Raw genomic sequence first — 26,849 nt, 5'->3', positions numbered from 1 at the left:
CTTTAAAGGCTATGTGGAGGACTACCACTCATTAATCTGAACCAAGGGGGGGGGGGGGGAATTGAAAGAAAGGTATAACATGTTGTTATAGAGGTTATGACTGCAAACCAGAATTTACCTAGCCACAGTAGAGCATTTTATTTACGAGTTCAAGCACTAAATTTATTCACCTATGTGCACCAAAGGTCTGGAAAAGTCTCCCTGAATAAGAGTCCCCTCTATTCTAAGATATTGGCTGGCGCAGCTTTAAAAAATAAATTTGTCAATATCTGAAGTGGAGATGGCCCCAGAAAGAAATTAGAGGATTCGTTTCTTTTAGCAAGGTTTAACCTTTAACAGTCAGGGTAAGCACGTGAGTAATATTGGGAATCGGCTAGATATAGAATTTACTTTCCTTATAGAATGAACACGTAAGAAGTGATACAGATACTAGAGTAAGGGAAATTTTGTAAGTCTTGTAGTTATAGAAATGGTAAATTCATAAAGGAAGTAAAATTAATTTTAGGGAGAGCAACGACATAAAATGGCACACACACAGCAAAACATAACAACATGTTATACACACACATACAGGTGGTCCTCGAGTTACGTTGGCGATCTGCTCCTACTGACCGACGTAAGGCGATTTTCGATGCAAGTTGAAATTGCCATAACCTAAGTTTCTTACCTAACCTAAAACACCCTAAAGTCATACATATATATCAAGAAACAGAACTAGGCCGTAGGAAAATGAAAGGGAGAACATAATTACTGTATAGTATAGAAAAATGACAAAAATGAAACTGTACATTCTGTACAGTTTCATAATACCTTGATATAGTCCCGACTGTGGTACGACTTAAGTTCAATGCATGGCCGATGTTCGTTGGCATTTCTCCCTTTTTTGCCCTTTTGATAATGTCTAATTTCACTTTTAATGTAATGGCTTTCCTTTTCTTTGACACACTGCCACGGAAGAGTCTGCCTTACGTTTGGGAGCCATATCGAAGGGTAAAAAGTCGCAAAAAAACACAAACACAAAAGTGAGAGAGCGGATGTAAACAAAGCACACGGTACCCAAAGAGTGTATGCTGGGACTTGAGCGACGCCACCTCTCCCAAACAAACACCACGTAATGGCGTATTCTTCCGCCTCGCTCACAAACAAGTTCGCCCGCAACGTTTGAATTTTACGTCACGCTGCTTCAAGTCGAAATTTATTTTAAAAATTATTTATGGGATTACCGCCGTAAAGTCGAAATGACGCATGTCGAGGATGACGTAGGTTGAGTATTTCTTGTATACATATGTGTGTGTGAAAGAATGATCATTAACTCAGTTAACATATATATTTTTTTAAAAAGAATTGAATGACTAGAACCGAGATTTAAGTGAAAAGGTTTTAATATAAAAACACGAGTAGTTTCGGCTTGTATCAGCCTTCATCAGGTGACATTATAAAAGAAAGAAAAAACACTGAAGCTTAAATAAACTATGAACATCATAGAGAGTCTCTATACATAATTGACATTAAATCGTTGTGGTTGTATTTAAAGCTTCTTTCGTTAGTTGTATTGTTGGGAAAGTCCGTGCTAGTAGCATCCCGTGTACGCCAGTACATGATTACAGCTGAATGACAATCTGGGAGGTTGTAGCTCAAGTTATTATTTAGATGAACAGGATTGAAGATGATTTCTCTAGATTCCACGATTTTTCTCTCTAGTTCATCATTGCATCATTTTCTCGGCTAATCCTAATGATGAAAACCAAAGTCACAAAACCTGCTGGGAAAAATCTACTAACATCTTCTGTTGCAATGATGAACTAGAGAGAGAAATCATCTTCAATCCTGTTCATCTAAATACTAACTTGAGCTACAACCTCCCAGATTGTCATTCAGCTATAATCATGTACTGACGTTCACGAGATGCTACTAGCACGCACTTTCCCAACAATACGACTAACGAAAGAACAGTTTTAAATACAACCACAACGATTTAATGTCAATTATGTATAGAGACTCTCTATTGATGTTCATAGTTTATTTAAATTATGTTTCAGTGTTTTAGTGTTTTTTCTTTTTTTTTTTCTTTTATAATGTCACCTGATGAAGGCTGTTACAAGCCGAAACTAGTCGTGTTTTTATATTAAAACCTTTTTACTTAAATCTCGGTTCTAGTCATTCAATTCTTTTTTAAAATATATATTATTTTTTTTTTTTTTTTAATTTTTAAAAATATTTTTATTGATTTTTACATAATCCAGAGACCATACTTTAGAGACCACACATGAAACATCCATCCATTTATATATATATATAGATGGATACACCCAAAGAAATGCATAAAAAATGTAATCAGAAATATCATGTCATTAACAACCAACTAGATAGCATACCCTCTCCCACCAATCAGCTATGAATTTGAAACTCGCAGTAGGCATGGGTGTTTGTAATTGTTATTACTTGAGAGATGAATTTCTTTGTCTGAAAATACTAGCATTGGAGGATAAGGTTAAGACTAGTATTGCAGCCGCAGATGGCAATTTAACTTATACTGATTTGCATCATTATGATAGCAGTTATGTAATTTTATTATCATTTTCTTTAATATAATTATTCAAAAGTGCACCTATGATCTTAAACTAGCTCTGTAAACAATAAAAGCCTACAACATACCTTTCCTATGTAGGAAAAGTGGAGTCATTTTCAAATTGCACATGTATTCAATAACTGAAGCACCTCAACTTCTGAATTAGTTCAGATAAAATGTGTGTATATATATATTCTATATATACATATATATACACACTTTATATATTACCGTATTTTTCGTACCATAAGATGCACCTTTTTATGTACAGAAATCGACTTAGAATTGGGATGCATCTTATGGTCCAAAGGTAGGTGATACTGGCTAAGTCTTCGATTCCCACTTTTTCGATGTGAGCCAAACACTTGTCTCATTGCATGAGTGGGAATCCCTGGATTCCCACATATGCAGTGAACTTTACCAGATAAAAATAAAGAGTTCAAGGTAAAGGTTGGATGGGTGAAAAAGGAATGAAATTATAGCTACAAAAGATATGGGCAATTTAGAGCCCATAAAACAGAATCAACCAAGAAGATTCTAAACTAGCTGACATTCCTGAAGGCCTTACAAGTCAATTACAACCCTTGGATGTGTCGATTAATAAACCGTTTAGAATTTTATGTGGGATGAGTGGAACAATGGATAGCAAAGCCAAATCATGATTTTACAGCAACAAGACGTATGAAACGGCTGACAATTTCAGAAGTACCTGTGTTATAAATTCATGGGAAGCTGTAAAAGAAGAGATGATTATTAAGCCTTTTAAAAAATGTGGCATAAGTAATGCGATGGATGCTACTGAAGATAACTTAGTTTTTGAAGAGAGTAATAACAACAGTTCAGACAACAATATGAAAAGTGACAGTAACGAGATGAGTAAAGGCGAACTGAATGCTGCTGGTACAAGTTATGGTAATAATAAATGAAATTTAAGGTTTGTAAATATTTTTATATAATAATATATTTTTTCTAAAAATTGTCTCATAAATTTGGGGAGGGAGTCATCTTATCCGAAAATAGGGTATATTTTATATATAACACACACACACACACACACACACACACACACACACACATATATATATATATATATATATATATATATATATCATATCTGGATGGTTGTCTAAGTGCACTGAAAAATAGTGAATGGTTTGCAGAATAAATATTCTTAAATGTGGTGCCCTTTCTCCCTAAACCACCCTATTCCAGTTCTGTAAATATTAATATGCCATCAGCAGAATCTGTAGTATCTAAGTAAGAAAGAATATTTACAACTTTTTAAGATGAAATAGAAATTAGGAAACTCATTGATGAATAAAATATTGCTTTCACCGTATAAGAATAAAAATATTATGAAAATCTAAATAAAATCCAAATAAATAATACATAAATATATAAAAAACTATATTTTGTGAAATTTATCTTGCACTGTATTTACGCTAGTGGCCAAAATTGTGGAAACCTTTTGGAAAAAGTGTATTTTTGAAGTTTGATGGCTCATAACCACTTTTTTTTTTTTTTGTGTAATACCATAAAATTTTATATCAATGGAAAGATAATTTAATCAAGAATGTAATGCAATAACTTTTATGAAGGATTTTTTTTTATTAGAACAGCAGTTATAAAGAAGAAAAGTGAAACACATAGAAAAAATGAGATATACAAAAATTCTCACAATGTGAGTTAATACTTAGTTGTAACCTTTAGCGTTAATTATGAACTTATAATGCCTTCCCATGGAGTGAACCAATGTTTTTTAGTTCTGTAATGTAAAACCAAGATTGAATTATTGCTTCTATTAATTGGGTTTTATTGGTGGATTGTGTTGGAACTTACTTCCTAGTTTTGAATCCGCCATCTTGATGTAAAGTTGTTCTTAATGAAATCAATTAATTGCTGGTTGATTACTAATCAAAATATAGGGAAATTTATATTTATACTGCGCCACCCTATAATTAGATTAGTCTATGTAAAATAGTAGAATCAATCTTCAATTAATTTAGCAGTCTCATTAATCATATAAACCGAATTTAATATTTTACACTTAAGGCTCCTGCAAGATCCGAACTTTTTATGAACGGTGCCATGAAAAAGAATCAGGCACACACAATATTGAAGTTAATAAAATAAAACATTTAATACAAGGTTATATGACAGGTACATAAAATTATAATTCTGAAAATGTAGTACTATCATATCCTGTACACCCCTTGAGGGTAAATGGCAGGAATTTGATGATGATGAAATAAGATAATACAATTAACTTAGTTCTTCAGGTCAAAACATTCACATAGAATCAAACATCATATCTTCAGATATTAAATACATAGTTCTCCTAATAACAAAAATTGTTCGTACAGTTCAAAACTTCAGAATTTCTTAGTAAATAAATTTACTAGTATCACTCAGTTGCATTCTATAATTTAACACTTAGTCGACAAGCACTTATTTAATTATTAATGGCGGCAGTTATTACTTCAAGGGGAATTACTTTTAAGCTTCTGACTTGGCTAAACTCAGCAAAACGCCACAGTAAGTGTTAGGATATTCGAGATGGAGCTATCACTTAAATCTTCACACTGGAATAAAATAAAGTAGGACTGTTCTTACTGGGATTAATCCTTAGCACATCAGATTCAATATGAGCACATTTCAAAATTATATTCACTTATTACTCCAAAGCAACACTATTCAAAAGAATTCTTCACAGAGATAACTGAATTATTATTTATCGCGCTGCACAAATCTTGACGGACTTGCTATAAGGCAGAATAATTATTCCACGTTTACTACTGCATAACAAATTGAGCTTTGCATAATCCTTCTTCAAAGCGAAATAGGAATACGTAGTAATTCTAGAACTTAGTGAAATTATTCTGAATTTCCTATTAATTTTCCGGTCTTTAGTTAATCCTGTTATGGCACTAAATTCCTATTACTGCCACCGCTGACTTTACTCTCAGCCGCCTATAAGTTTTCTCCTCGTCTCCATAGTGTTCTGAATGCTCCTGCCCTTGAGTGCCCTTGCTTACTTTCACCTTCCGTTTATATGCATTCCTTCTTCCCGCCTAAACTTGTTCACTCGTCCAACTCATATTAATTCCTTACTTCCAATTACCGCAGCTCACACCCTAAGCTCGAGTTTTTTTGTTTCTGTCTCCATGGCAACGAACAAAAGTAAACATAAGCATTACTTAAGATTATACCTTTACACTCAGTAATGAAAAATAATAAAAATATTATAGTTAATTTCTCCTTCACTTTCATTTACAAATATAATAAATAAAACATATTACAGTTCACATAAGGCACATAAAAGTTATATATATAGAATATCTTATAATATTACTGAAGGAATATAGCAATAAAATAAATGGTATTTTCTACAGAGTCCTTCCATTATCATGACATATCTTAAAATTTTGAATTTTATCAGTTATAATTAAATAACTGATAAAATTCAAGGAAAATACATGAATAATAAATCTTAAGCAAAAGACTAACAAATAATATATAACAAGTCTTGATTAGGATATGGTAGATTATGTTAAATGTGAATGAAGAATAAAAACATACAAAATAATTTCATTCACAGTTTAACAGTTGCTTCTGACTAACAAGTTTCTTTAGTCGGCTCCATAGATTTTCGATTGGATTAAGGTCTGGGCTATATCCAGCAGTGGAATATGATTATCTTGAAACCACTTTTTGCACATAGCAGCAACATGACATGGAGCTGAATCCTGTTGCAATATAAATGCTTCATTATCTTGGAAAAGATCACGTGCAGAAGGCTTCAGTTTAGGCTCAAGTATTTCATTTATGTATTTTTGGGCACTTATACTCCCATTAATCATGCAAATTCTGCCCACACTTTTTAATGTCATACAACCCCAGATCATAACACTAAGTGGGTGTTTCACGGTAGGTGTAATGCAATCAGGATACAAATGTCCGATTCTTCTCCTTATGTATTTTATGTTATCACTACCGAACAGGGAGATTTTGGTCTCATCACTCCAAATAACACTGTCCCATTGTTCCACTGTCCAGTTAACATGGGTTATAGCCCAGTTTAATCTTTTTAACCTTTGTTTGAGAGATAAAAATGGCTTTTTTCATGGAATTCTAGACCAAATTCCTGCAGTCTGTGGTGAACAGTCCTTGCACTCAACTTCACATTGTATTGTGCCATTTCATCTTGTATACACCCAGATGATTTTCTTCTACATGTAGGCACAGTCTCTCAATTCTTCTATTGTCATTTGCTGTTGTGCATCTTTTCCTGCCTTTACCAGTCTGGTTTTGCAATGACTGAGTCTCCTTATACCTCTTCAAAAATTTAGAAATGCCACCTTTGGTTAGGTTTCCACCAATTTTTCTTCTAATTTCTTCATAACTGTAGCCTTGTTCACTTAATAGTACTATTTTACATCATTTTCTGGGTGACCAGCCAACTCTTTGCACCATTTCTTTAATTTTGTTACATTTTACAAGAACACAAAAAAAAGCAACCAACTTGATAGCAATCACATAACACACTGACAAATGCCCTCCTCTCAGCTCCAGTACATGACATCAAGAGCTGAATCCTACTGTGATCTTATTAGCTCATTGCCAAAACAAGATGACACCTGATTGGCTCTCTAAACATTCATGCTCATTGGCTACATTCAAATGAAGGAACGCTACTTCTATCAACCTAAGCAAGTTGTGCTTCTTTTTTTCTGGTTATTTGGCTATAACTTTTCATAGAATACAGATAATTGAACAAACTTTGTTGCATAAATTCTTGATTAAATTATCTTTCCATTGATATATAATTTTATGATATTACACCAATAAAAGTGGTGTTATAAGCCATTAAACCTCAAAAATACACTTTTTCCAAAAAGTTTCCACAATTTTGGCCACTAGTGCACATATCATATATTGGTATCAATGCAATATCTTTTTAATTTTCTAGTGAATAACATTTTCAGCGAATTTTTTCTGTGATGAATTTTCCCTGTGATGAATTGTCTGCACCACGAAGAATTTTCTCATGATGAATTGTCCATGATCTTAATGTCATGAACAGAAAGACTGCATCTGTTTTAAGAAATCATATGTTTAGCACATGCATTGTCAGAACTGACTATAGAATTAATACACAACTTATGCATCATCTTGTTTGCAATCAGTATCCTCTCAGTTTTCTGCTATCATACCATGGTAGTAGACTTTGAATTTTTGCTCACTCGCATTTCTTTTTCATTTCTTCCAGTAACTTTTATATATTTTCTTTCATACAGTACTTGTCACCTTTCAGATCATTTATACTGAACAAAGTAATCACTCTCTGCATCTTAATAGCATCACTAACATCTTTAATCTTTGCACCCAGGAAACAAGTTGCATCATGCTCTCATTAAGTACTCCTTTTATCATAGAAAGATCCTGAATGACTGAAGAAAGATCACACTTTGTTCATAGAACAAAGTGTGATCTTTCTTCAGTCATTCAGGCTCACACTTTGTTCTATGAATGACTCCACTTAAGTGTGCTATTTCTCTCATTACCACCTTGTCATTTCTTGATCTTCACTTCTTTCATGTTATCGTTCATATGTTGTTTATCTTTGTTCACTGCTGCTACTCTACTTTCATCTGCATTCTCTCTGACTCTCACATTTTCTCATCTTGTAGCATTTATATTTCTGCTATCATGATTTTTACTCAATGCATACTTCTGTTTTTCACTTTCAAAACACTTGTGACATGCTCACTTTACATGAATAATGACTCGTTTCTTTGGACTCTGAATAATTCACCAAATTTTTATCTGAGTGGAATAGAGAAATTATCTGGTAGCTACATATCTTTGTCAACTCCACATCAAAAGAAAAGACTATCTCAGCAATCTTTTTCTCTGAATGAAAGTTCTAGAAGCATTCACAAAAGTCTTGGTCCTCCTCCGTATTTTCCATTGCACTAGAAAGATAATTCTAGGAGTAGCTACATTGTACAACATTTTTTCATTATAGAATTAATCTTTGAGTGACATTAAAAGTCTTTAAGGATAAAAAATAAAATTAATGAAGGAAAAGTATTCCTGTTAAAATGAATTATAAATTTAACATGGTCGCTGCCACGCTCCTCGGGCATAGTTTGTTCCAGCACTCCAATCGCTTTCGCGTTTTCAAGGTCACTATGAGTAATCTCGTAGCCAGCTTATCAGACAGAATTTTGTTTCATATGCCAACTACGAGCAATCTCGTATCACCCCCACCTATATATTACATGCGCTGACTACTGTGTTTATTGCATCTAGTCTTAAAAACCTTCAGTTTCGCCATGACCAGTAAAAGAAAACTTACTGATAAAGAATTAGGAGCTTACGCTAATATGAGTGATGATGAATTTAATGAATTCATCATCGCAAATGGAAGGATAAGAAGGAAGTTCTTTCCATTTCAAATATGCGCAAATTTGAAATGGTTGAAGCGAAAAATCGGAATGGTAAAATTCATTTAAAACCAAATATCGTTAGGGACTATGATTTGGGTATGTCAGGCATTGATTTTTCTGATCAAATGCATTCTTGCTAATCCGCCTTACGAAAGACAATCAGATGGCCAAAGAAATTGGCAATACGCATTTTTAATATATACATTCAAAATGCGCATAAATTTTATAATATAATTACTGGAAATGTAATGACTGCGTTAAAATTTAGAGATCAATTTATCTCAGTTTTTGTTGGAATGGATGAGCTTACAGCATCACAGAATATCAGCAGGATTCGGGATCTTCAGTATTTGGAAATGTTACCACCTACAGAAAAAAGAATCGCCCGACAAAGCCATGCCGAGTATGTACACAAAACAAACAACAATGCGAAACACATTATTATTGTCCTGTTTGCCATAAAAAACCACCATTGTGCGTGGAAAATTGTTTTAAAGTGTATCATTCGTAATTTGAATAAATTGGTTTTTATTTTATTATTTTTATTGATTTTATTAGTTTTAATTTGATTTACAAATTACAGGTTAACTCGTGCTTGGCATAGGAGGTCGGTAATTGACATAAGAGTATATTTGTAGTTGGCTTCTGAAGCACATATATAATATACTATATTTTAGCTGAAATTATTTCCCTTCTACCAAGCCCCCAGACGTGCTCTCTGCTTTATTCACAAGCGAAGGGTCCAAATTAAGGTACTTATACTAAGGGTTAACTCGTGCTTGGCATAGGAGGTCAGTAATCGACATATGAGTATGTTCATAGTTGGCTTGTGAGGCTCATATACCAACTACAAGTATACTCATAGTTGGCAGTGAACATGTTAAATAATAAAATTCATGGCTAACTTCTGTAATTATGCATTTATGAAAATAAATACTGAATGAAATAGTTGTTGTATTTTTGATTCTGAAAGTTCATTTTTGAATATAACAGTTTTACTTTATTTTTCCTTTTATTGAAAAACTGTGTTGTTTATGATTCTGCTTTTCATTCTAGTTTAAAAAGGTTGAGGCAAAAATACCGTGGAAGGCCATTTTATTAGCTATATTCCTCTTTGTTATGGGAACTTGCCTCACAATTTTTTCCTCTTTACTGCTGACTGGTTATTTAAATGTAAAAGTAAGTAATAGTGGCAATTTATATAATTCAAAATATTTTGGTACTATCACTTTTTTGTGTAATATTATCATTTACTTTGTACAAATAATGTATCTGATATTTAATTGTAATGGAGAAGAACTGAGGGTTGATAATCCCATATCTAGAGAGATTAGGATAAATCATCCATAATTATTAAGTCCATTTGCCTTCAGTTATAAAGGGTGATCATAGAGTAGAGTCCTGACGTGAGATGTAAGCATGGGAATTTCTTCTTAAGAAGGGATATATATATTACTACAAAGCAGGTGATTATGACAAAATAAGAGCCTCCATACCCCAGTTGATAAGATGAAACTCTTCTGGATTCAACTCCCATCTTTGACGTGAGGAACCTTTATCTGGTCTCTTTTGACTAAAGGTGAGTTAGCCAGTCTCATATGAATTTAGTCAGTCTCATATATGTAGAGAGTTTTTCTACCTGGAAACTCAGGTTTTTCATCCCTCAGAACATGCAAGCCTGTCCCGTGAACACACACACAGATCTACAGTCATAAATATATATATATGTATATATATATACACACACTTAATCCCTCATTAGGAGGGCTAAATCCCCTCTTCCAAAGGGATGGGGAGAAAGGGGGAAACACCATATGAATATTATTATGACAAGAAAAGGATTCAGATTGGAGAAATTCTTATGTTGAAGTATGGCTAAAGAAACAGCAAGGGAACATATTGCAAAAGTGGACAAAATACTGCTTATGAACATTCGGATGATGAAAAGCACTGACAACTAGGGATAAGGAAGTTATTATCCCTCTTTTATAAGGCTTTGATATAACAATATCTAGACTACCATGCTCAAATTTGGTTACCTTCATTTCTTGGAGAGAAGAAAGTGGTGATGAGGCTTCAAAGATGAGTGACCAACAAGACAGGCCTGTGGAATTGCTATCTATTTGGATGGCTTGCAAGTTTACTAGTTACAAAAAAGGAATTTTATTGGTTTAATGCAGAAAAACATTTTTCAATACATAACAGGAGGGATTGGATAAGAATGTGATTAAGGATGTGAGAATTTGCACTTGAGAGAATGATTAAGTGAGTGGAATAGTTGGGTAGTTGTGAGTCCATTGTTAATAAAAGAGTTTTTTAAGGAGATGCATATTATGCTTCTACAGGAGGTCCACACAATAATAGTATGGACCTCCTGTAGTTCCCATGGAGATACCCAGGTGATATAATTTGTTATTGTTTTCTTTGCGTTTTTTGTTTTGTATAATTTATATTTGATAATTATATCTGGTCCTGATATTATTTCTGATTTGTTGTATCAGGGTACTTATTTTAGAAGCTTAAAGAATGTTTGCACAAAGACAAGATTTGCCAGCCTTTATTCAGTGTCATAAATGATACCTATACGGTGTTCTGTGACATTTGTAAAGGCAGTCATGAGATATTTTGGGCAGCTTAGGTGCTGGTGAAAAGTGCCATCACTTTAAGGTCACTAAAAACATTCCACATGTATTTATTGTAGTTGACATATTTAAGAAATAAAATCATATTCCCATAGGATTCTTTTGTATGGGTTGCATACGATTGAGGGATATTTCTTGCCAGCATTAGGCACACAGCTTTCAAACTAAGCTTCGATGCATCTGTAAATAAACAAATAATGCTGTCATCAGGATTACATCCCCCCCCCTCAGCATTTCAGTTAATCTTTTAACAACATTAATGGAAACATTGTCTAAGACAGGGGTGGGCAACTGGTAAATTTTAACTCATATATAGTGTATGTAGTGTGCAATATATATCTTACCAGCAATATATAATATATCTGACAATCATATTATATGTAATATAGCTATTTTGGGTTTTGTGTATTTAATTATTTAAATTTAAATAAATTTAATTATAATAAATGTAAATTATTATAAAATTTGATTTACATGTACATACGAGTATATCAGCAAAGGGGTGAATTGAAATAGACTCGCAGGTGAGGGTTTCCCCACCCCTGGTCTAAGATGACAACTAAATTTTTCTTATTATTATGAAATGAGGTGATTCTTCATACAATTTTTGACGAGATTCCAACTTGCAGTATAGACCCAAGATTTCAGATTGTGTTTTGGTGAGCTTTAGAGCTTCAAGATTTTTTGCATCTTCTTGAGTTATCAGGTAAGGTTCTTATATAATTGAAAACCTGCAATCTGAAATCAGGTTCATCAATAGAGTTATCTTCATATGCAGCTTGTGCTTCAGTTGGTTTAGAAACTGGCAACATGTTATGAGATAGCTAGTCTCATAAGTGATGATGAGTTTGGGTATTTATTATGTTTTGACTTAATAGGAAAGCTAGAGATATTTGATAAACAAAAATATCAATTGTGTTTGCATAGTCTCTAAGCTCTCTTCACAATTCTAAACAATCTACAGTATCCTTTAACTCCATCCTCTTAAACACCCTGCATACTTGCTGCAACATGTGGAGAGCATAGGTCTGGTCCTGATTTCGAAATTTATATCAAAAGACAACTCATACACTTATTTAATCAGAAGAATAAATGCTTGTCCCACAGATTTTAATGCAACTTTGCCATTGCAAATTCAATCTGTTTTATTTGTAAACTTATGAGATGTGAAGTACTTAAAATGACTTCATAGAGTACCCTGTGGTGTAGTTGCTAATTTTTTGCTGCACAAAGAGGACTGTGTGATCCTGATTACTCTCCAAACTTGCAGTAAAAAAAAAAAATGCACAGCTACACTCCAGTTCACTCTATGAAGTCACTTTATACATACAACATCTGCATGGACAGGTGATGCATAATATGCGTTGTCGCCTGTTAAATCAACCCCACCTTTCCATGTGTGGCCTGTTTCCACAAAAGGTGTTCTGGTAAAAGCAGTAATTATTCCTACTACAAAGGGATACCTTCCTTGTTGGAGGAAACATTATTGAGATTCACTGGGTGGTAGATGACCTTCATTGCCTTGTGAAATAGCACTACCCAGCTTATTGGAGGCCTGAAGTAGAAAATGCCATCTTTAGTCTCCAGAACAGAAATTTCAGTTTCTAAGTTTTTTTTCCCCTGTCCTTCTCCATGCAGTGCAAGTGATACTTCTCAAGGTCATGCCAAATATGCTTAGATAGCATAACCTTTTCCATTTCAAGGGTACATCAGTTAAAATGGTGATGCCACAGGCTGGTTGCCAGTTAGTGCATAGACCCAAACTCGTCAGTAATGTGTTAGAAGACTTTCCATTCAATTGATGCATAATCCTGCTGCAACATACTTTGCCAGGTCATGCCTAGAGAGGTAATCCAATTGGGGATATGTGGGAGGCCCTGTCAAGGCCATGTTATGGCATGAAGACTGGTCACTTTCTGTATGGGTGTCATGTCGAAGAGTTTATCTCCTCTTCCTGCATGTCTCCACTCGCTTATATCTAACCACGAATGAACTTAATATTGCTTTTGACATTTCCAGAGTTTTTGACCAAGTCTGGCATTGAGGCCTTCTAAACAAATTTTCATCCTTTAGTCTTCCTGTCATTCTCTGTAATTGAGTTGCCACCTTTCTTTCTTGTTGTTCACTGCATGTAATGGTAGATGGCTCCCTCTCTTTGAGCTTCACCAATGCAGGAATACCTTATTTGCTCTGTCCTGTCACCTACTCTCTTGTTCTTGTACATAATTGACCTACTCTGAGTGCTGAGCCCAATTACCACTAATCCTACCTACTACAGCTTTGCAGATAATTGTACTCTTCATTCATCCTACTCATTTGACAAATCATGTTGTGCTCTGACGTGTGATCATTGTTTAAGGTACAATTAGTACAACATTGATCTACATACCATTCTTTAGTGAGGCAAGGACAATCTGGTCACGTTCAGTGCCACCAAAATGCAGGTTACAGCCAAGGTTAGTATTAAGATGGACCAGATTGAGGACAATTTCTGCTGGTCTTCTCTCTAGTTCATTGTAGCAACTAAATATGAGTTCTGATTTGTTCCAGATCATTGGATGAATGATAGAATCACTGTTAGGGTGAACAGAATTAGGAACATCATTAGATAGTGTGCTTGCTCTAGTTCTGCCATGTGTAATGTCTCTCTCACATATGCTTTCATATGCAGCTCAGTGGATTTCTCCATCTGACCAAAATAGGGCATATTGTGGTTACACCAAAGACAATAATCTCCTGGATACTTCAGGCTGTCGTGTTTCAGTTTAGGTATACGGAGTAAGGAACGGGGGCTGGAAACAGGAGTAAAAGAAGTGTAGATTTTAAATTTTTTGAGAATTTTAGCTAACCTTGGTGCAACGGAGCTGATATATGGTAGAGATATAAAGCTTTTTACATCAGTACTATCTTCAGTACGGTGAGCAGGTGGATTAAAAAGAAGCATATGACTAGTCTGTATATGATAGCTGTTTTTCTGAAAGGTTGTAAAAAGAAACGGTAGGTCTTTAGTGATCTCTTCTTCTTCACTGAGAAGGGAGCAAGCACGTTTACCTAACGTAGAAATGATGGCAAGTTTTGGGGCAGATATTGATGAGATTGCACATGACGATATCTGTTGGTGTGTGTGTGTGTGTGTGTTATTTTATTATTATTTTTTTTTGACATAGTCCAGAAACCTTGCGCTGGAGACTAAGCATGAAATGTTGGAAGTTTTCCCACTTGGTTATACTATAAATTGAAGATACCAAGAAATTATATACTTGGTGTAATCCTTTATCCAAGTGTAAGCAAACAAAGTTCGTGTCTGAAGTATTTTCAAGACTGGGGCAACTCGTATATAGAAGCTAATGACTTCATATCACTTGCTAGAGATATGAAGTGATATGAAGTCATTAACTTCTATATATGAGTTGTCCCAGTTCTGAAAATACTTCAGCCGCAAACTTTGTTTGCGGCTGAAGTATTTACACTTCGATAAAGGATTAAACCAAGTATATAATTTCTTGGTATCCTTAATTTACTAAGCATGAAACTTTTTCAATCCATGTGGATCTCCAATAAGTAGGATAGTAGTCTCATGCTAGGCGAAAAAATTCATCTCTCACCTAAGACAATTACAAACATCCATGCCACAACTGGATTTAGGAGTATAACATCATTGTAAAGTTGAGAGCTAAGATTAATATCTGATTTTGATATCAGTTTTAATGTCACTTTAATTCATAACTTGATGATGAATAACGGTGAAGATAGTATGTCTTACACTTGATTTCACATCAGACTATCTTGCTGTACATCCTTCAGTTCTAACTGCCAACTTAAGACTTAAATATAGACTATATGTTGCTTGATATAATATCCTAATCCCTTTATATGCTTTTCAGTATCCTCCAGAACATTTCTATATTCCATTCTTGATATCATCTTTAATACTCTACTTTGCACCCTGTCAAATGAATCTGCATCACCTCGGAAACCAGGATATCAAATTTGACAATAGTCCAGATGAGGTTGTATCTCTTGTAAAGAGGCAAAATTATTTCCTTATTCTTTCATGTTAGTACTTAAACTTTCTATCTACTAAACTCCAATATTCCTATCCTAATTAGTTTCTTCTCGCGTAATCCTTCCATTATAATATTCCATTGAATATCGCATTGCACCAAAGTGCATTTACTAACATTGAATTGACTGTCATTTTCACATGTCCACAATTCCAGCTTATTCAAATCATTTTGCAAGTACTGCATATCAGCAGCACTCCTGATTATCCAGCTTATCTTTGCATAATCAGCAAATAGCTGAATGTCACCTGTTTAATGCTTCCAAATTTCATTAATATAAAGATTGGATTACAATGGACCAGGGACTGATTCCTGGGGTACACCACTGGTTTTATATCTTCCAACTTATGCACATGCCTAATCCAAATGTATCATGGTGTGTCCATTTCCCTTGTCTAACTCAACTATCTCACATTATTATAAAATGTGAGCAAGTTATACAAACACAACCTTCTCTTTGTAAACTCATGCTGCTCATTGCAATGTATAAATTTTTTGTCAACTCATTTCTGTGTGTGATCTTTTACCAACTTTTCCAAAATCTTCACCACCTCAGAGATATTGTTAAGTTGGTAGTTAAACACATCAGTCTTTGCACCACTTGTGCAATGGGTTAATTGTACATTCTTTGCACTACTGCAAAATCTTCCCTGTGCTGAGACTCAAATTATACAGCTAGGGCAAAGGAACTGCCAGTTCAGCTGAACATTCTTTTAGCATCTGTTCTGATATCTGATCAGTCCTTATTGCCAAATTCTTATTCAGTTTATGCAACAGCTCTGACATCTCCTCCTCATACCTGAGTTCCTTCCTCCAGTGAAGAGGTAGCATTGAGGTCTATGTTGCAACACTAAGTTGATGGCTTTTAGCAAAATGGCCACTCATAATCCTTCTTCATCTGCATTGATGAATTATTTTTTCACGTTCATCCTTTCTTTTACTTGCAACATAATGATAGAATTCTTTTGAGTTGTCTTTAGCTTGCATACTAACACTTAGCTTTACATACAATAGTAGTAACTTTTCTGGTCTGTACCTTGAAATTTTCATAACTGACATTATCCTTTTTCACATGATATTCTTTCCACATTATATTTTTTTTTAAGAATCTCTTGCTTAATAAGATTGCACATTTCAATCACAACCTGTTTATTCTTTGAACTTTAGGGATGCATTTCAATATTCATCATTAAGAATTTTTTTTAAATCCTTCCTATCTTTGCACCATCAGCAGATAGCTGTGTGCCTCCTGTTAAATCCTTCCCAATGTTATTATTGTAAAGATTGAATAACAGTGGCCCAAAGACTGATCCATGGGGTAACCAGTAGTCACCTTAAATCTTGCAGATTCACATTCCCCATATACTAATTTTTGATATGTTAGTCAGCCATCCCTTCTTGGGGGACACCTATCTGTGGTGGAGAGGACCTCTCGGTGATGGTACGAGCCCTTTTCATTCTTCCTCATTTTCTTTGCTTTTTTTTCTTGTATTCTTCACTCTACTTCTGAGTCCTTTTTATCCTGTCTTCCAGACTACTAACACTGCAATTCAATGTCCTGCCAATGTTTGTCATACAGTATTGACCTCTGGACATCCAGAAAGGGGGGAGGGGATCTTGGTAGTCAGTTGGCTTGCCTGAAAGGGCAGCATGCAGTAAATCTCCTACCCCCATGGTCTGAGAATGGAGCTAAAGGCTTAGTGTGGTGCTGGTGTAGCATCTGAGGTAGCCCTGTCATTCCACTTCCAAGTGCATTTGTTGTTTGACAGTTAGTGGGCATCCACGTGTGGCTTGGTGGTGGGTGGAGATCACAGCTTGGAATTATGGAATATTAAAAGACCTCTATAACCTAGGTCTTCGAGGGCATCTTTCTGTATTTATTTAAATCTTTCTGTTTAGCTAAGTCTTCCAAGTTTGAGTGGGAAGTACATTATCTTAACCATATTACCAAGAAGGTGTTCCCCAAGACTCTTAAGTGTGATGCTCTTTGCTATCAAAGTTAATTCATTCACTGAATAGCTTCCTCCCACCCTAGGCAATGCTCTGTATGTTGATGACTTTACAATTTACTGTCACTCTTATAACATGAGGGTAATTAAAAGATAACTTCAACTATCAGTTGATTATGTCCCTTCATGGGTTCTTAGTAATGGGTTGAGGTTTTCAGCAGAAAAAAAGTGTCTGTGTTATATTTTAATGGGTTTTTATTTTTTTAGTTGATTAGAATGTTTTGGATTTGTATCTGTTCATTGACTTCAGGATCAATATGTTGTGTTTTAAAGAATGAAGGTAAGTTATAAAAAATTAAAATATTTACTGTAAACATATAATTATATACAGTGGATAATACATACAAAAATAATTAAACGCCATTTTAAGAATTACATAAATGAGCTCAATAATATTCTCTCATATTCTTACTTTCACAGTTAATTCGATACTGAGAGAACACAAAATATTTTACAAAAACAAACTGAATATAGCATTTAGCTAACAGTTCTGTTGTCTCACTTGGCCATATATTAATTGAGCAGTTCCAAACACAATTCCAATATGGGACTTTTTGTCACAGATTCAATATTGCTCCTTGGAACATATCACTTGTCTTTCTTTAAACACAAAAATATTCTCATATACAAAGGCTTGATATATTATACTGTATACATCAGTATTAGAGTACCTGAACCTGCTTTGTCAGTCAGATGGAAACAGTTTCTCTTAACTATGCCCTAAAAATAAAGTTGCTTCTAGCGCATCTTACATAAACTGGTATAATTTCTCTGCATTGAGAGACTCAATATCACATCAGACTGCCATATGTCCTTTTGGTATGCATGTTAAAGAGAATATGCAAGCTTTTAACATGAATCATGACATCGTTACTCACACCAAACATAACAGCATTCCTCCATGGTAGGTTTGTACTCTATCATGCAACCTCTCACTGTGTAAAATGAGGAAGTCTGACACCCTGATTTCCTTCCCTTCTTTCCAACTGGAGGTTCTGAGGCCTCAGTTGGTTGTGCTGCTTTATTTCCTGACTTATCATATCCAGTCAGATTCCACTTCATTGCAGTAATTGAATTCTTTATAAGTTGTGCATAATCCACATCCAGTGCTCTGCAAGCTTCTGCAAATGTTAAGTAAATTGAAGGTCCTTAATTTTAATATTCAGCTGTGCTGGATTCCCAGCCACGTTGGAATGATGCAAAATGAGACTGCAGATGCAGCTGCTAGATCCTCGTATATATTCCAGGCACTGTTTGTCATTTCTACATACAGACTACAGGCAGTTTATAAGATCACAGCTAATAATCCAATGTTCATTGTGGCAGGAAGCACTGACAAATAAATTGCATGAGATTAAGCCTGAAATTAATCATTAGCTGTTAAATCAACAGAGAAACAAAAGAGAGGAAGTTGTCTTGATAGGCTCTGCATAAGTCATAGTCATCTTACACATTCTTATTTACTGAGAGCCAATGACCCACCTATGTGCAAACTACACAATGTGTCTCACCGTTTGTTATGTTCTGGTGGAGTACAATTTTTTTACTACACTGGCTGAGTCATATACACTTAGCCAGATCTTATCAGACTCTGATAAATTACATGAACTTTTTAACTTTTAAAAAAGAATTAATGTATACAAACACATTTCATTATAAATTCTGTTTATATGTAGAGATTGCTTTGTTTTACTAATTTTTTTAAAATTTACTTTTTGTACATAGCATGTTATTTACTAATTTATCTCTTTATTACCGCTTATTAATACCTTGAGTAATGCTGTAACCTTTGGTTTAGTGCTGCATGTGACCATTGCTGTCCTTGCACCTAACCTACCATTCTCTTATCCAAATTAGATAGTTTATAATCCAATTCCATATTATTCATCTCATGGATCAGCCTTCCATGCTGAAGGCTACCTTGTCAAAGCTTAACACCAAGTTCAAAAGTATGAATATAAAACTTTTCTTAACTAGGTTTCTTGTCATGCCTGATTTAAAACAATAACAATTGGGTGATGGAACTATCCATATTTGGTTGTATATTAAAAATATACAACCAGATAGGGGTTGTACGTTTTTAATATATGGTAAGAGAAAGATGCTGAAAATGAAGCTGAATTATCTTGTGGTTTGTTTGTATGAAATTGTGGTGTGCATATACGATTGCTTTGGTTATGTATCTTTACTTGTCCGAAAATAGTAGGAAAATGCATTGTACGAAGAGTGCTTTTTTTATATATTTTTTAAATGGTGTATTCATCTAATTTTTCTTCATTCTTAAGTTGATATAATGTTTTTTGATTTGTTTTATGATATTGGGAGTAGTCTTCTGTAATTATTTTATAGGTGTTTGTATTGTTGATATCTTGAATTTTGTTGTAATCATTTTGTTGATTATAATGGTCATATTTCTTTTGTTTGCCCTACTAATGATAATATTAGGGTTATTTTTGTAATTTTTTATGGCTTGAGAAATGAAGAGTAGATTTGGTTTTGGAATTATTTTACTTATATCACTCTCACATATGAGAGGTCATAAGACCTATAGCAGATTGATGCCTTATGTGGTCTAGGGTTAAGAACAAAATAATATGTTCATATTCTTCTTGAATAGCTGGAGGTCGTAGTCCTTGGAAATAGTTTGTGGGTGAGGCTGTTCCACAGAACTGAGATCAATGGAATAAAAGATGATTACGAGTAACAGTTTTGGTAAATCTGCAGTTCAAATGTAATTGGATATTGGGTAGTTGCTGCATGTGTTCCTGTAAGTTTACTAGAAATTCTAGTTCTGAACAGTGACCATGGAAATAAATGTAGAAGAACAAATATGGAAACTGACCATCTATGAGATGAGACAGAGGCTGAAGATAGTCTGTAAGAGAGAACATCAAGTCCTCTTGATTGATGTCCTCTCTCTTCTGTACTGCATCAAAAAAAATTTTTTTAGAGAAGTCTAGTTGCATCACCTCAAATGTGAGAGTAGTATTCCAAGATTGGGCAGATATGTGATTTGATAGAGTAAGCAACCAACAGGAGAGAAGTAACATCTTTAGTGAAAAGTATGTTGAGTTTTTTGGAAACTGAACATGTTGTAGATGTGATCTGATTATGCCAGGAAAGACTACGCGTGAGAGTCTGTCCAAGAAGAAGATTTGGTCTTAATTGTTGAGAATTATCAAAAGTAAGTGTAGAAGACCTGAGTTCTTTTGTGAGAAAATAGGCAAAACTATGTTTAGGAAGCATTGAAGGTGACTAGACTGTAGTTGCCACATTGCATGAGTGTGAAGATTAGAGTACTTATCACAAATGATCTTGAAGCTTGAGATATTTGAGCACTGCAAGGGTTATAGTATGAATAGGATGAGTGGAGAATGTTGTCATCAGCAAAATTGTGAACAGGGTTTGATTCAGTGAGAGCAGATCTATATAGATAAGGAAGAAGGTTGGTGAAATAAAATACCCGAGGAACACCTGCATTAACAGGAAAATTTGAAGAGAGAACACCTTCCACCATTACATGTTGGTGAATGACCAGAGAGAGAGAGAGAGAGAGAGAACTGGAAATCTAATTACAAAGCAAGGAAGATAGACCATAAGATGGCAATTTACTGAGAAGTTCTTGATGTCAAATCTTGTCAAATGCATCAGAAACATCAAGTAAGCAGATCTGCTGTGGATCTTGATTGGTGAAATCCTTATTGGTGCATCATTTATTACAGGTGTGGCCAACTTCATTCTATACGAGAGCCAATATATGATGAGTGGTAGCGTCATGGGCCGCACACTTTTAGACAGAACTTAAATAAAAATAAACTCTGCATTTTTTTAAGGCAATAGTTATATGTATTGAATTACTATATTTGTTAAATCATTTTACTACTGGGAGAAACAATATAAAATACTTGATTGATTTAAATATAAGTTGTTAAATTAAATTTAATTACATATTAGAATTAAGAATATAAATTGTTTCCGTCATCAGAAATAATGAATATAACTAGTATATCAATCAGAAAATCTGCGGTCAAAACTAATAGCTAAATTGATAATACATATAATTTAATATAGTTTTTATCATGCCGTGGGCCGCACAAAATCACGTTACATGTGGCCTGCAGGGCCTGCTGTTGGCCACCTATGATTTATTAGATGATAGTTCTTCAGATGTTGAAGAATTGGATTGTTGATGACCTTCTCTATTTGGACAACACTGAGGGGGGGAGTTCAATAGTCTGATAGTTGGATGGTAGACAGTTATCACCTTTTTTTTTTGTTTTGTTTTTGTTTGGAACTGACTGTATATGAGCTTATAAGATATCTGAACTGTAGAATAGATAGCTGAGTGTAATATAGTGTATAAATGATAAAGAACAGGTGTTAGTTCAGGAGCACAGCTGGTGAAATTTTATCAGTACTGGAAACCTTTTTGGTGTCCAGGTTGTTCAAGATTCTTCTGATATCTTTTTGGCAGAAGGCTACAGGAGGCATATGATGCAATGTTCCAGGTACAGGAGGTGATTTGCATTCATCTATAGGAGTTTGATGAGAATAATGATTCCAGGCCAGCCTTATCTTTGGGTGGTGTTGCAATGCTACAATTTGAATGAGAAAGAGGTGGAAGCACAGATGGATAATAGTTAGGCTCAGTCATTTATGAAAAACCAGAAAGCATGACTCCTAATTAGTACAGGTGGTGAGTTTCCTATATTTAGTCATATAAAAATCAGATTTAGCTTTTTTAATGATGATTTTGCTAGTATTGCAGGCTTCAGTGTAGGCTGCAAATTAAGCTGGGAGTTCTTGTCTCAAGCCACTCCTAATAAGCATCCCCACCTCCCCGGACTGCCCTGCCACACTTTTTGGAAAACCATAGTTCAGAAATTGGATGGGAAATGAAAATCTCCATTCCATAATGGATAAATAACTTTTGTAACAAGATCATTCTGGATTTGAAGAATGGAAACACTAGTCTGACCATGGAAAGGGGGAGTAAAAGTCGCAGAAAATCTTCTCACTTGGCATTGTTGTAATGCCAAACTACACACACAAACAAAGAAATTAGCGCACCAAGAAGGAAGCATAGGATTCAACTGAAATTTTATTAGTGTAGTGATACAGGTGAGTGATGCGCATGATAGCAAAAACAGAGCTGAAGGACAATTACAAAGGTATCTGTGGTACGCAATCCGGTCATCATCAATAGTGCGTTTCACCGCCTCGTGCGGCATTACGTGCTGCAATACGGTCTGGCATGGTGGCGAACAGATGCCTGATGTTGTCCTGCGGCAGACTGGCTCACACGTGTTGGACGCTGTGCTCCAAATCTCGGATATTGCAGCACAGTGGGAGCTGGCGTTTCAGCTCCTCCCAAACATGCTCGATAGGGGACAAGTCCGGGGAGCAGGCAGGCCATGGAAGTGTCTGTACACGATGTAGGCAGGCCTGGGCAACCCGAGCCATGTGCGGACGGGCATTATCCTGCTGGTATAGCGCTCCTGGTATCCCGGCAAGGAATGGGAGAACGTGGGGCCGTAGGATGTCGTCCACATACCGCTGCCCTGTCAATGCACCACATACCACTATGAGAGGTGATTGGCTATTGTAGGCTATGGCTCCCCAGACCATAATGCCTGCAGTGAGGGAGGTGTGGTGCTCGATAGCGAGGTCGGGATTGTGTCCTTGACCAGGGGTTCTCCACAGCCGGACACGATGATCATCTGTCCCCAAGACGAAGCAGTACTCATTGCTGAAGTCGCCAGTCTGTGGCGTTCCATGTCGCTCTCGCCTGGCACCACTGCAAACGGAGTCGGCGATGTTGCGGTGTTAATGGGAGCACACTTAAGGGCTGCTGGGATCGTAGATTCGCCTCCGCAAGGTGTCGGAAAATGGTTCATGGGCACACAGGAGCCCCTACATCTGCCTGTATAGTGGACTGGGTCACTGTGGGATCCCTCCGTGCTTGCCACACGATCCGTCAATCCTCTCTAGCATTGGTCCTCCTGATCCAACCAGTGCCGCTCCGCCATGTGACAGTGCCGGAACATGTCCACAGCTCCCAACACTGTCAGACGGTATGGTCAGAACGATTCATGTGCATGCCTATACGGCGTGCCGACCCCCCTCCGGTTTTCAGGCCGATGATCATACCTCTGTCAAAGTCCGTAAGTTGCTTAAATCGACGTCTACTCAGCATTATTGTCACTCTGTACTCTAGCTTGCGTCGGCTGGTGCTTTTCACTTTAATCAGCTATCGACTACACGCCGGCTTTATAAGGCTGCCGGTTCATGCTTGCAGCGCCACCTCAGGGTGTGTGGGCATGCGTAATCGCATCAAACTTGGATCATTTGCATACCACCCCGCACTCTAGCTATTTGCTTAGTTTCGGTGTTGTACCATGTTTTCTTCCAGGTGCGCTAATTTCTTTGTCCGTATGTGTATATTGAGGTTGTGAATGACTGAGAGGAGGACATTGCACAAGAAATGAGATTATGATCTGAATTGCCAAGAGGTGAAGTCATCTCTATAGTGTACTATAAGAAAATATCCAGCTTATTAGGTGTGTGGAGAGGATTGTCAGTAATCCTAATTGGGAGATGAATGATTGGTTTTAAATCATTGCTTACAGCAGATATCTCTGCTTCTCTTTCAGCTTGATCAGTGGAATTCAAAAAGGGAGCCAGTTAGATTTGTGAACATTAAAGTCATGAAGATGACATCACTCTTAGGGAACTTGTAGTGTGTGAAATCAAGCTTCACAGATAAGAAATTAAAGAGGTCAGAATGATTATCAGAATTGAGAGTACAGTAGAGACGGTCTCCATCCAAGTAGCCTGGCCTGATAGTGTGAAATGCATTGAGATTATGTGCTAGCTGACCACAAATCCTCAAATGCATTGCTGTATCCTCAAAGATGGGGAAGGCACTAGATCTTTACAGTATGGCATGCCCTTGAAGGGTATCACTCACATTGCACTTTGGAAGACTTGCAAGTAGAGGAGGAGGGGGAAAACAGAAACTAGGCCCCCCTGATGTGAAAACCTAACATGGCAACTGCCACTTCAGGTCCCCCAATAAGCAAGGTTGGTGGTATTTCACTAGGCAATGAAAGTCATCTACCATTTAGTGGTTCTAGTTTCTATTTCCTTTCCTCCAAGTAGGAAGATATACAGTGGAAATACTCACTGACACCAAAACCCCTTTGGTGGAAACAGGCCACACCTCAAGAAGGCAGGATTGACTTGACTAGGCGAGACTGTATTGTACATCACTAGTCTATAAAAAACATATCTTTGTTGGAGTCATTTTCAGCTTTGAGCTTCTGTTATATATTCTTTTCTGGGAAAGGAGTTTAGGGACTAGTAAAAGTTAAACCATTGTTTAACTTTTACTAGTCCCTAAACTCCTTTGTTCAAAAGTAGATAGCTAAATAGATTTATAACTGAACTATAAGCACTTTTTGGGCATGCTGGAAATGAAAGTAGGCAGAGGATGTAGGAGGTGTGTGTATGTATGTATGTGTGTGTGTCAGTGTTGATAAATTTGTTAGATTCTTCTTCTTCTTCTTTTTTTTTTTTTTTAAATCATGACACTGTTATAGTATGCAAATATTACTATTAATAAGTAATTATATTTGATTTGAAAATTTTGCCATTTCTTGAATTTGTTTTCATGGTTCAAAATCTCATAAAACAAGCATTAAATAACAGATACTACATTAAAACACAGATGTGTAATTATATCCATAGAAACAAAAATCACTTAAAACACATTTTAGGCCACAAGGAATGGCAAAAGTTTTCAGATCAAATACAGTTATTTATCAATAGCAGCATGTAGGTGCTGCTATTGATAAATAACTAAAGATTAATACAACAGTGGCATGATAAAACATGAAATAATTTAACAAATTTATCTATCTTTCTCTTTTCCCATTTTCACTTCCATCATGCTGGAAGTGAACAGACATAGCACTTATATGAACAAACATAGTTCAGTTATAAATCTCTTGCTGTACACTATCTCAAGATGAAATTAAAGTGTTAAACAAAGTTTTAAATTTTACTATTCTCTTAAAAGTATGATAGGCTGGTGTGGAGTATGTGGCCTCCCTCAATGAGTCTGACTCATTATTATTATTACTTAATAATAATAATAATAATAATAATAAAACACTTTCCCAGTGTATATATGTATGTATATATATATATATATATATATATATATATATAGTGGTTAGCATATCCACTCTCCAGCCAAAAGGCTGCAGGTTCGAATCCTGCCGTGGGCATGGATGTTTGTGATTGTCTGTGAAAATACCAGTGGTCATGGTTGGCAGTAGATGCCGTTGGTGTAGATGATGAAAGTAGTTGGTGGATTGAGTGGTGAAGACGGAGAGTTGTAGAATAGCCCTCCCTCGATGAGTCTTTGGACTCCTGGAGGTGTCATGTAATAATAATGTGTGTGTATATAATGTTTTTTTGATGTGTCTTCTTATATACCAACATTGATGCACCAAAATTTGTCCACACACTACTTATATGTGACCACAGCCTATGAGACCATACTAAATTACCCCTTTACCATGTCATAATATTGTTTTATAAGATTAACTGCCAGTTAGGATGCAATACCTGCTGTACGAATCGACTAAGCATTCTTTAATGTCACATTTATTGGAACACTGCAATATTCCCATACCAGAACACTTACATTCCACCACTAAAAAGAAAACCAAACAAAAACACACCAATAATATCAACAAAAATTCCACTACTGAAATAGCATACACCAATACAATCTAAATGAGCATTCATAGCTCATTTGGTATAGACTGAGCCCTTTGGTTAGAATGATCTGGGTTCGATTCTCATCAGTGACGTGAGGAACCTTTATTTGGTCTCTTTCGCTGAAAGGTAAGTTAGCTGGTCTCATATGGAGGTAGGGGGGGGGTTTCACCTGGAAACTCAGGTTTTTCGTCCCCCCAGAACAGACAAACCGGTCGTGTGAACAGAGGCATTTACAGATATAGGACACACTGGGAGGCATAGGGCTAACCATCTTATCCTTAAGTTGTGGTTGCAAAGTCCAAGAATACTTGGAAAGGTCATTG

The 26,849-nt window shown here is 35.7% G+C and overlaps 1 protein-coding gene across 4 annotated transcripts in view; it reads left to right on the top strand.

Moving 5' to 3' along the window:
• Positions 1-26,849, top strand: part of LOC150106301 (transmembrane protein 230) — a 150,796-nt gene that overhangs the window by 64,465 nt on the left and 59,482 nt on the right. For all 4 annotated transcript variants that reach the window (XR_016548298.1, XM_090392334.1, XM_090392333.1 and 1 more), the window contains exon 4: positions 10,078-10,200. Coding sequence is in view for 3 of the 4 variants with exons in the window: in XM_090392334.1 (XP_090248460.1) it covers positions 10,078-10,200 (123 nt within the window). In the remaining variant the exon portion in view is untranslated. The remainder of the gene's footprint in view (positions 1-10,077; positions 10,201-26,849) is intronic.

Source organism: Typopeltis vanoorti, chromosome 5 (assembly GCF_054136105.1).
Source record: "Typopeltis vanoorti isolate ZY-2024b chromosome 5, IOZ_Tvanoo_1.0, whole genome shotgun sequence".
NCBI lineage: Eukaryota > Metazoa > Arthropoda > Arachnida > Uropygi > Thelyphonidae > Typopeltis > Typopeltis vanoorti.
The sequence above is the reverse complement of the archived record's forward strand: the minus strand, read 5'-3'. Positions and strand labels throughout refer to the sequence as shown.